The sequence below is a fragment of the Perognathus longimembris genome, chromosome 12 (genome assembly GCF_023159225.1).
Source record: "Perognathus longimembris pacificus isolate PPM17 chromosome 12, ASM2315922v1, whole genome shotgun sequence".
In the NCBI taxonomy this organism is placed as follows: Eukaryota; Metazoa; Chordata; class Mammalia; order Rodentia; family Heteromyidae; genus Perognathus; species Perognathus longimembris.
In genome coordinates, this window is record NC_063172.1 from 26,757,672 (window position 1) to 26,769,842 (window position 12,171).

At 40.1% G+C, this 12,171-nt stretch overlaps 1 protein-coding gene and 1 pseudogene across 1 annotated transcript in view; both read right to left on the bottom strand.

Moving 5' to 3' along the window:
• Positions 1 to 820: 820 nt before the first annotated feature.
• Atp6v1c1 (ATPase H+ transporting V1 subunit C1) overlaps positions 821 to 12,171 on the bottom strand; it is a 41,423-nt gene continuing 30,072 nt past the window's right edge. Inside the window, exons 9-13 of the mRNA XM_048358476.1 lie at positions 7,215 to 7,307; positions 7,029 to 7,122; positions 6,298 to 6,395; positions 4,179 to 4,305; positions 821 to 1,080 (exon numbers count right to left, since the gene is read on the bottom strand). Of these exons, the coding sequence (XP_048214433.1) occupies positions 985 to 1,080; positions 4,179 to 4,305; positions 6,298 to 6,395; positions 7,029 to 7,122; positions 7,215 to 7,307 (508 nt within the window). The 3' untranslated portion in view covers positions 821 to 984. The remainder of the gene's footprint in view (positions 1,081 to 4,178; positions 4,306 to 6,297; positions 6,396 to 7,028; positions 7,123 to 7,214; positions 7,308 to 12,171) is intronic.
• Positions 2,182 to 3,973, bottom strand: LOC125360507 (annotated as a pseudogene).

Sequence of the window (12,171 nt, forward strand, 5' to 3'; positions counted from 1 at the left end):
AAAGAAGAGCCGCCAGCAGCAGCAACAGCAACTCCTTCTAAACTAAAGCCATTCAGTTCAGAGGCTCCAAAGCAAAGGCTAGCAATGTCTGTATTTTCAGACTATGCCATAAATGACACAAATTTCAAAAAGTAAACATGTGAAACACTTAGACAAAACAAACAGCTCAATCTGTGTTGTTCTGCTATACTTATTCAATACTGGCCCTACTTGGTATCTGAGAGAACTAAAAGTCTAGTGTCCAAATGTAAATACCCATCATGTATTGAAAAATAATCTCCAGATATGTACTCTGACTCAAATTTTGGCACAACTAAATCATACACAAGTCAGATACAAACAGTCACACCTCGCATGTAGCAAAATCCTGAAAAAATAGCATTGCATATTAGCTATAACATCATTTATTTAAACTCTTCACAGTGAACTGTAATCTTCTGAAGTTACACACACCACAACACACCTTTGCACAGGTAATTTTATTTTCTCCTGTGGGTGTTGACAGTGTTTATAGGTTTTAATTTGAAACATTCAGAAAGCACATACCTGAATATTGTTACATTTCTTTACATCACGATTCGGTAACTATTAAACAGTTATGTCTACTAAACACAATGAACAACATGGTATGTTTACACCATTCCCTTGTAAACAAGGCTTTTGTGCACAATGATAACAAATGGAATTAATCATACCACAATATCAATGAGGAAAAGACCTGCTCTTTAAATAAACTATTCTGTTTATAAATAAACTCTTGATTTTTTTAGTACACATTTACAGACCTGATCAAAAAAAGAAACAATATACGTTTTTCTCTTTTAAAAAGAAAACATTGAGCTATGGACCACTGTGGGAGAACTCACCAAGGGAGGGGGTAAGGAGCAAGCAAAGGCTAAGAGGGTAAAAAGTACTGTCATACTGCAACCTGTCTGTTAGCATACACCAACACAAGGGCAGGATTGTCTGGGGAGGAGCTCATCTTTACTTGAATTCCAGTAAGTTGCAGTCGATCTTATAGTACACGTAGGGGTAATATTCTTGTTGACTCAGGTTCAAGCCAGGTATGTCCATAGGAGCCTATGGAAAAATCAGGAAAACCAGTTATGTACTTAAATAACTTGGAAAAAATAAGCATTATCATTTACCTTTGAACACCTACTCTGAGCTAAGTTTATGTGCTGATGCTGATTTAACCTGAGTTAGGCATGCTCTCCATCCTGCAAATATGAAGGCAGTCCCTGAGGGCTGCTCACTTCTTCTAGAAAACAGACAGTATGCAGCAAACCAGATTCAAATTCTGACCCCAAAGCCCACATGGACCTTTTGTTCTTTTTCATGAATACTGCAAAAAGTCATTCTCAATTCTCCAGCTTAGGATAGATACTTGGTTAATGATATACAAAGCTTACAAATGTATAAAAATAAACCAGCTATGGTTTTGCCTCGTATACATGAAGCCCTGGGTTCGAATCCTCAGCACCACATATATAGAAAATGTCCAGAAGTGGCGCTGTGGCTCAAGTGACAGAGTGCTAGCCTTGAGCAAAAAGAAGCCAGGGACAGTGCTCAGGCTCTGAGTTTAAGGACCAGGACTGGCACAAAAAAAAAAAAAAAAAAAAAAAAAAAAAGAAAAGAAAAGAAAGAAAGAAAGAAAGAGAAAAGAAACTATGTATCACAGGGTTTGGCCTCATATTTTATCCATACTTCCATGAATGGGTTCTAAGTAATTCATGTGTGGAGTGCTATCATACTAAAGAGAAAAAGATCAGTAATGTACCTTTAATTATATTTTTTAAACAGTCTACTATACAGTGGAATAGCAGCAACAAAGAGCCCAGATACTGCTTAGATTTTTTTTGTTTAAAACCATTTTAGAAAAATGACATTTCCAGGCTCACATCTGAAATCTTAGCTACTTAAGAGGCTGAGATCTGAGGATCTTGGATAGAAACCAGCTCAGGCAGGAAAGTCCATGAGACATTTATCTCCAATTAACCACCAAAGAACTGGAAGTAGAGCTGTGGTTCAAGTGGCAGAGCACCAGTCTTGAGTGAAAAGTGAAGGGACAGCAGGCAGCCCCCAAGTTCAAGCCCCTGTACAAGTTAAGCACTCGAGCACACATGCACACATGAACATGTGCACATGCACATTCATCAAGCAGAATTAAAATAACTATGTATTTTCTTCCTTTCTGAAATGTACAGGTTTCGAAAACTAGTGGCACAGTTGTTTCAGTAGTTCTGTACCTATAAACATCTGATATATACATAGTATGATGCTAATGGGTTTCTAGAAATAGCATGAAGGAAAGCATAACTATCACTAATATGTAACAGAGTAAAAGTAAATTACTTGCTAAGTTTACCTAGCAAAGTGAGAACCTCAAAGCAGTGATTACACACCATGATTAAGCATCACTATCAGGATACCTATTTACTATCTTTTTGTGTGTATATTCTTTTTCTTCTAATTATAAATATGTTCTATTGGAATAAACAAATGTGATACTCAAGACTATCTGCCAACTTGATTTTGAGTGATAAGGAGGAAAAACTGAACCAGGAACCCTTTAGAGAGAAATAGCAAGCACACCCGCCTGCCATGCTACGTGCCTCTCCCAAGAAGTGACAGAAGGTGAGTGGAGCTATCACATTTCTTCCCCGCCTACTCGGTTAAAACATGCTTTGTGTTTGGTGATCCACACTGGTTCTGAAAGTGGAACTGCTCCTCTCCACAATCCTGAGAGGCAGATGGAAAGACAGTGGGGTCTTCTGACCCAAAGTATCAGCAAGAAAGATCACGATTATGCCTTTCCAATTTTGTTCAAGGAAAAAGTGTCCCCTATTGCCAAGAGTAATATCTGAGTAACCCTTCAGCACCCCAGCTGAGTGTTCCTCATGAGTCTTTTTTTTTTTTTTTTTTTTTGCCTTTGTTTTCTTGTTTCAGTAGTGGGACTTGAAGTTAGGGTCTATTGCTCTCACTTGGCTTTTTCTCTCATGGCTACCCTACCAATTGTGCCAAACCTCCAGATCTGGCTTTTTGTTGGCTGAGTGGAAATAAGTCATGAGGATTTATCTGCCTGGGTCAGCTTAGAATCACAATCTTAGCCCCCTAAGTAGCTAGGATTACAGGCATGTGCCACTAGTGCCCAACTTCATTATGAGTGCATTTAAACCATCACTTTTTCTATGAAACTGGCTTTTTCTTCAATGAATTGGGGTTACTTTTTTTGGCCCAGATTCATGCATAGAAGAAATAGCTTGTTACTTCAGATATTGTTTAATTTTCTCCTAATTTATTGAATTCATAATGACACTATCCCAAAGCTCCTGGAATTCCTTATCCACAAAAAAAGACAGCACTTATAATTGAAGAAAAGTCTATTTTTTTTCTATTAGGAGTATTTATCAACATCTGGTCCCCTAAAGCCTTGATGGCTTTTTGGGAATTAGGTAGTCCTCCTTCAATATCTCCTGAGAGAATTCCTTCAATCCCTGGCTAGTCATGGTGATTGAAGAGGCTAAGAAGGACATTCTTATCTATGAAGATATGCTTGGGCTTGAAAGCCTATTTCCTATTACTTAAACTTTGGGATGGCTGACTAACGCCTCAGTCTTTGACTATTGTTTCTGCTTGAGTCCAATATCTAAATGCTACATTTCACTCAAAATCTCCTCTAAATCACGACGGTGTGTTTTTCCTCACTAATACCACATTTCCATGTAATTCACAAACTTAGCAAGAACATCAAACTTATCCAGAGCGTCTTGACAGAGTTTTCAAGTTAGATGATCCATGGCTATGATGATCATTTTGTTTGGAGCCTGATGGTCTGCCATGTTCTAACTTTGCTATATTCTTTGATAATGACAATGATGACTCAAAACACAAGATGTTTTGCGTATTATATAGGTGTGGAAAGAGCTTGCTTTCTGAACAACTCTCATTCTCTCAATTCATTTGGATCCATAACTCTGGGTGAGGAAGAAGGGCAAACTCACACAATCTTGCCCCCCTCCTCCGCCTCCATCAGCACATGCCTTTACACACAACTAGAGCCCACCTGCCAGGTCAGGGTTTCACCACTGGAGGCAGCAGAGGTGAGTCTGTGTATACTGTTCCAATAATTTGCCATTCTAAGTCCCACTCTCCCAGGCTATCTAATAAGTACTTACATCAATAATAGCTGCTGCACTGCTGTCTAGATGTTTATACAATTCATATAATACTTCTCTCAGTTTCTTCATTGTTTTCTTATTAGGCTGAAGTAGCATTGCTTGGAAGTTCACTGGCAAGCCATACCTTACAATGAAGCAGAAATAGTGTACAAGCAAGCACATAAAGAAATTTTCTCTTACTACTCATTAATCATACACAAAGTATCATTTTAATAACTCCCTTTACAAGCTCAACTAATATCCATATAAACCTACAATGGCACAAACACAAATGTCTGGTCCTCACTACCCACTAGAAAGCTCTTTAAAAACAAACCACATGCCAGGTGCTGGTGGCTCATACCTGTAATCCTAGCTACTCAGGAGGCTGAGATCTGAGGATCGTCAAAGCCAGCCTGGACAGAAAAGGCCATTAGGCTCTTATCTCCGAATAACCACCAGAAAACCAGAAGTGGTGCTATGGCTCAAGTAGTAGAGCATTAGCCTTACGCTGAAAAGCTCAGGGACAGCACCCAGGCCCAGAGTTCAAGCCCCATGACTGACCAAAAAAAACAAAAAAAACCCCACAGCTGAGGGCTGGGAATATGGCCTAGTGGCAAGAGTGCTTGCCTCGTATACATGAAGCCCAGGGTTCGATTCCCCAGCACCACATATACAGAAAACGGCCAGAAGTGGCGCTGTGGCTCAAGTGGCAGAGTGCCTAGCCTTGAGCAAAAAGAAGCCAGGGACAGTGCTCAGGCCCTGAGTCCAAGGCCCAGGACTGGCAAAAAGAAAAAAAAAACCACAGCTGAGCTTGGTAGTGCACATCTCAAATCTCAGCACCCAGGAGGCTGCAGCAGGATAAGCACAAGTTCAAGGCCAAAAAAGTTATACAATGAGATCCTATGTCAAAAAACCAAATCAATCAATTAACCAATAATAATCTTTTTTAAACCCCATTGCTAGGAGCTACTTCAATTACTATTCAATTTTTAAGGCAAGGTATGAATACTTTCAAGAAATAAGAAAAATATGGAAGGCTAGTAGATATTTGAAAACCTAAGACACTACTCACATCTATCTACTTTGAAATTTTTAATATGTACAACATATTTCAAGACTAAGATTTTAAGTATTTTAAAATATTGAGATAATTTAGGTTAATAGGAAATGATTTCAGTAACTCATTAGTATACTATGTACCAAAACATAGGTCGAATATTTGAAAAATCTTTATTTTAAGCAAACATTGGTTAATTTTCTATAGTCCAATGTCAACTATAAGTCACAAGCTACATATCAAAGTTTTCGCTCAATGTCAGACAGTGTACATGATGCTGGTCCTAGAAGACTATAGGAGAGGTGAAAATTTCCCAACACCTACTGGTGTCATAGTCACTATAACACATTATCTTGTGCTGGTGCTGGTGCTGGTATATACAAATCTGGGCTGCCAGCATATAAAAGCACACAGTATATAATAACTATGCTACTGGTTTACTATCGACAGTGGTATACTTTTATCACAGTTTTGGAGTGGGTTCCTTCTGATTAGAAGTTTTAAAAGAGTTTCCTGTAAAATAGTATGCCATGTTACACCAACAGCAGTCTCATGCATATGCGTCATGTTTACTGCATATCTGGTATCAAGAAGCCACATTAGTCTTGGCATGGTGACACAGGCCTTTAATCCCAGCACTCAGGAGGCTGAGTCGAAGGCTAGCCTGAACTAAATAGCAAGTTACAGGCCATTCTGAAACATAGCAAGAACTGTCTCAAAACAAAAAGGAAAAAAAAATGCCATATCAAGTGACTGACCAACATCATGCACTCTGTAAGGTCTACACAACAATGAACCATGAACTTCTCAGAAAGAATCTCCTTGTTAAGTGTCCCAGACTATACATAACAACCAAAGGATCCAGAAGGATGCCCTTTTCTAAACCTGGTGTCAAAGGATAAGAAAAATATGCGCTTGGTAAACTATTGGGTACTGATTGTCTTTCCTGCATGACTGGCCCTTCACTTTCTCCAGATTAATTTCTCGTTGTTGGACGGTACTTTAAGAAGAGGTCCAATGGACTCCTCAGAATCTATGAGTTCTTCAGCCCCAAGTTTCTTAACTACTTTTCCTTACCTTAAAACAGATTCAACAAAAACCCTTAAGGCTTTCACATGAATCCATGCAATGAATGCCTCGCTGAAATTTACTTTCAGCCATCGCACAAGTGGTCCCTTTAAAAGGAAAACACAATTACCACAAATTAGGTCTTGCAATTAAACAGGTCAAATATGTTTAAAGGAGTTGACTAGCCACCGGTAATCCTCAGAAGAAATGTGAAATAATTTACTTTTTAAAAATTTCAACTATTATTCTAATTACATTAGATATCAGATTCTTATCTCAATATCTTAGATTAAAAATTTATCCACTACTCAGTAATCTCAACAGATACAAATGAGCCAAACAAATTCATTAGAAAACAGCAGATGAAGAAGAATGACATAGAAGAGAAAGTTGACAGGATATATTGCACTATGAGTAGAGATGTCACAATGAAACCCCCTTGTATAACTAATGTATGCTATTTTTGTATGTGTACAGGTACTAGGGCTTGAACTCAGGGCCTAGGTGCTGTTTTGAGATTTTTTTTTGCTCAAGGCTAGCTCTCTACCACTTGAGCCACAGCTCTACTCCCAGCTTTAAGGTTAACTGGAAATAGGAGTCTCACGGACTCTCCTGCCTGGGCTGGATTTGAATCACAGTCCTCAGATCTCATCCTCCTGAGTAGCTAGGATTACAGGTGTGAGCCATCAGCGCCTGGGTTAACGCATTCTATTTTGTAAAAAGGAGAAAAGAATACATACAAATTGCTTCTTTTTGTCAGTAGAAAGCCTGTTCATTTCTTCTTTATCGGCTTTCATTTCTTCTTCATTATATTGAAAGTCACGAACAATGAATCTAAATTTGGAAGGAAAAAAACCCATAAATTTGTTCATACTATATACAGCTTATCTAACAAATTAAAGGAAACGAAAACGTAACAGTCTTACTTGTTTTCCCTGGCTTTGTGTCTGAAATCATCAACTGCCTTCCTAAACAAGGTGACATTACAAAGGTAACTGTCTTGGTCCTCTGAGAGAACACTAAGGACAAAACAGAAAAAGATCATTATAAATTTCTGTACTTCCTGCTCTCATTCCTATTGAGGGCAGAGTTCAGAAGAGGAGCAAGGGAAGGGGAAGAACCCTTCCCAAAGCATATCCATATTCTTTACGTGTTCTGCCTCTCTTCTGAACACCCTGGATGTTTGTGATGCCTTCATAGTCTCTATTAAATTTACTTCTTACTAACCAACAAAATTAAACACCAGTTCAAGTAAAACATCTAAAAAACACTTTTCCAAAAATTAAGAAGACCCAGAGGACCTATTGCAAGTGGTAAAGCTTTTTCCTGGCAAGTGTAGACCCCACAATTGATCACCAGTATTAAAAACAAAACAATCAGCAAGCTTTTCAGTCTCTAGCAGCGCTAGAGGGGTTGTTGACAATGTCTTCTTGCTACTCAAGCGCATGCCCTTCTTTTCAGGAAAATTAATTCTCTCTTCCACTCTTGAATTTAACCCAGCCTGCCTACCAAGGCATGGCCCAACCTCACAGCACAGCCTCAACCTCATGCTTCAGAGATCTTTGTTCTTCCATCATTTAATACACGGTGTGTATCCCAGGCTCTGTCTTAGCCTTCTCAACAGTGAGCTTAGAACACAGTACCATCTCTAAAAATCACTAGGACTACCTCTCTGGGAACAATCGACAAGAAAATTTAACTGCCACATCAATGTGTAATTCCTTGGGGTAAAAGTCTACTATTTGGAGGGTAAACTGTATGGCTCATATAATATGTAGTTTGGTTTTCAAAAATCATCTATGATCATGCAAAGGCTATGGAGCTATATACACTTGCTCAGTCATGACCTCGTGGTTGGAGATCATTACCAAAAGTTTCTTCCTCTTCTATAATTCATGCATTTAATTTGTTTTTTAAAGTACCTTTATCAAGCTTTAATGATATAAAAGTTGTACAAACTTTAGTTAACTCTGAATATATATATACATACACACATATGAAACTATCCCTCATAACAGAGGTAATGAGCACTATTATGCCTAAACCTCCCTTATGCCCTTTATCATTTCATTTTAAATGTTTAGTTCTTATTTACAATGCAATACTTTTTAATTTTTATCTTTCTGCTGGTCTTAGGGCTTGAACTGTGGGCTTGGGAACTGTCCCTGAGCTTTTGTGCTCAAGGCTAGTGCTCTACCACTTGAGTACTTGAGTCACAGTTCTAACTGCTGGCCTTTTGTGGTTAATGGGATATAAGAGTCTCCCAGACTTTTCTGCCCAGATGGCTTCAAACCACAATCCTCAGATCTCAGCCTCCTGAGTAGGTAGGATTATAAGCATGAGCCACTAGTGACCAGCTTCTTCTGAAATTAAAAAAAAAAAAAAAAAGTTGATGAAACGGAGGGAGATCTTGTGGAATTTAAAGACAGTTTATTAAGTTGTATTTAAAAAGAAAAGATAAGAAAGTCCCATTGTTCTCAGAAACTTAAGAACCACCTGGCCAGCCAGATACATTCTGGTGGCAGCTACAAAGCTGAACTGAAGACTGGCTTTGAGAACTGAGCCTGTCCTGGCTCCTGACCAGTGAGAAAGACCACCTCACTTCCCTTGCATAGGACCAACAGACACTTCAGGGTTGCCATCATTTTGTGATCACTGACATGCAGAAGAACTCTATTTTTCTAGATTTAGAACATTTAAATGTCTTCTTAAATTATATCTTCTAAAACTATTGCCCTTTGCTCTTGCTCCTAGTATCTCTGAAATCCAAAGCAAGTCAGCTACCAAGTGAACAGAGTTCAATTTTAAAAACCAGTTGGGGCTGGGTACCCATGGCTCATACCTATAACCCTAGCAATTCAAGAGGCTGAGATCTGAGGAATGTAATTCAAATCCACCCTGGGAAGGAAAATCTGTAAGACTCCTCTATCTCCAATTAACCCACCAGAAAACCAGAAGTGGTTCTGTGGCTCAAAATGGTAGAGTGCTAGCTAGCCTTGAGCAAAAGAGCTCAGGAACAGCATCCAGGCCCCGTGATCAACAAAAAACAAACAACCTGTTAGGAAGACAGTGAGGCAAGGGTTGACATTGTCTAAAAAGAAATGTACCCTGCCTGACTTCTTATACAACTGTAATCCCTATGTCTATCATCTTTATAATAGTGATTTAAAAAGTAAAAAAAAAAAAAAAAAAAAAAAGCCCCGCTAAACCCGGTGTGGTAGTGCATGCCTATAATCCCAGCACTTGGTAAGCTGAAACTGAAGTAGGAAGAGTTCCAGTCACAGGCCGGCCAGGGCTATAGGCTAGCCTGGGCAAAATAATGACAGCCTGTTTCAAAAAAACCAAAATTTAAAGGAGAAAGAAAAAGCATAACTATATTTTGATCTTTGAAGGTTTATTTAATTAGTAAACTGGATTGTGATAAAAATGAATCAAATAATACTTTGGCATTGGTAGTTTATTTTGTTCATATTTATTTAGGTGGGTTTTTTGGGGGTGGGGTGGGGCAATCCAGGGGTTTAAACTCAGGGCCTCACAATGGCTCGGCTTACTTGCCTGGCTGGCATTCTACCACTTAAGCCATGCTTCCAGCCAGCATGGCAGGTTATTTTTACAGATTCTTTTTGGAGATGAACTCTCATGTACTCTGTACCCAAGCTGGCTCTGAACTCTAATCCTCTGGATCTCAGCCTCCTTATTAACTAGGATTACAATGTGAACCACTGGTGCCAGGATTATTTTGCTGTTTAGAAGCCCTTCCAAAAGCATTTGAAAGCAAAGTTATAGAGCTGATTCAAAAATCTGATGACTAAAGAAGACAAAGTCAGAAAATTATTTTGTTGTACAATTAGATCCTACTGTATTGCCTTATCAAGAAAAAGGGTCTGGGAATATGGCCTAGTGGCAAGAGTGCTTACTTCGTATACATGAAGGCCTAAGTTCAATTCCTCAGCACCACATATACAGAAAAAGCCAGAAATGGTGCTGTGGCTCAAGTGGTAGAGTGCTAGCTTTGAGCAAAAAGAAGCCAGGGACAGTGCTCAGGCCCCGAGTCCAAGCCCCAGGACTGGAAAAAAAAGAAAAAGAAAAAGTAAGTTGGGTACCAGTGCAGTGGCTCACATCTGTAATCCTAGCTATTCAGGAGGCTGAAGACTGTGATTTGAAGCCAGGCTGGGAAGAAAAGTCTGTGAGAATGTTATCTCTAATAAACTCAGAAAAAGCTCCAAGTAGCACTGTGATTCAAGTAGTAGAGTACTAGCCTTGAGCACAAAGAGGCTTAGGGACAGCACTCAGATTCAGACTTTTAAGCCCCAGAAAGAACAACAACAACAACAAAAAAAAAGGCACCAGTGACTGTAATCCTAACTACTCAGGAGGCAGAGACCTCCTGAGTTCAAAGCCAGGTCAGTCAAGAAAGTCTATGAGGGGCTGGGGATATGGGCTAGTGGCGAGAGAGCTTGCCTCGTATACATGAGGCCCTGGGTTCGATTCCCCAGCACCACATATACAGAAAACGGCCAGAAGTGGCGCTGTGGCTCAAGTGGCAGAGTGCTAGCCTTGAGCAAAAAGGAAGCCAGGGACAGTCAGTGCTCAGGCCCTGAGTCCAAGGCCCAGGACTGGCAAAAAAAAAAAAAAAGTTATAAGAAAGTCTATGAGACATTTATTTCCAATTAACCACCAATACCCTGAAAGTGGAGCTGTGGCTCAAAATGGTAATATGCTAGCCTTGAGCAAAAAAGCTCAGGGACAATGCCCCGGTCCAGAGTTCGAATTCTAGGACTGGCACACAGAAAATAAGATAAATATGTTAGAGCTACTTGGCTTTCTCTCTCTCCCAAGAGGAGTGTATTTTTTAAAAACTATAGGCCTGTCATAGTGGCCAACACCTTTAATCCTAGCTACAAGAGAGGCATAGTTACTTAAGATGAAGACTTAGGCTAGCCTTAGGCAAAAACACACAGCCTATCTGAAAAGTGGCAAAGTAAAAAAGGCTGGGGATATAGTTCAAGTGGTAGAGTGCCAGCCCAGCAAGCACAAGGCCCAGAGTGAAAAACAAACAAACAAAAAACCTTAGAGGGAAAAAACTCCTTTGTATGATGTATGTAGCTGTGTAATGTGCCCCATTCTTAAATTTTAGGAGTGAAATCAGTAAGACAGGATTCTCTGACCTCCAGGTATGGCTCCAATTGAGGAAACAAACAGATAACTATGCCAAAGCTGAAGTATGGTGCCAGAAGACACACACGAGACTATGGGCAAAGAGTTCCTTTACAGGGGCATTCAAGAGTCTCACAGATGAGGCCATCCAAGCAGTAGTCTGTGAGATAGGCAAAAGAGAACATTCCAGGAAGAGCCTGCTATGCAAACAAACCCAGGGGAGGAACTGCCCCCAAGTAAGTATAGCCGGACCACAGCATGAGAAGCAAGGTGTATATGCTGAGGGGAGGTTGTCTAAGTGAGGAGGAAGAGGGTATGAAACAGGGCAGTAGTAAACAGGCTGATTTATCTCAAGATGCAAGTGGCAGCAGGCATGTGAGGACCAAGAAGACCAGCAGAGGGCAGGAAACTAGGGCAGCAGAGATAGGTGGAGGAGGGGGAAGCAGCATTTAAAAGCAGAGGAAAAAAAAATCTCCTGAAATTTGGAATGAGTATTTTCACCTACAAAACAAATTTCATATGGCTCCAGCTACTGTAGGAGGAAGCAATGGTTGGGGTGGGGCTGTGGGGGGGGGGGGGGGAAGAGAAGTCCCTGATGGCCCCGGGCTGTGCTTTGGGCTGGATCATTAGGCAGACAGTGCTGCAGCCCCCACCCTCAGGACAATGGACAGCTGCAGTCTGAGCCTGGGGAGATCATGCTGGTTTCCTAGGGAACATCACATGAGA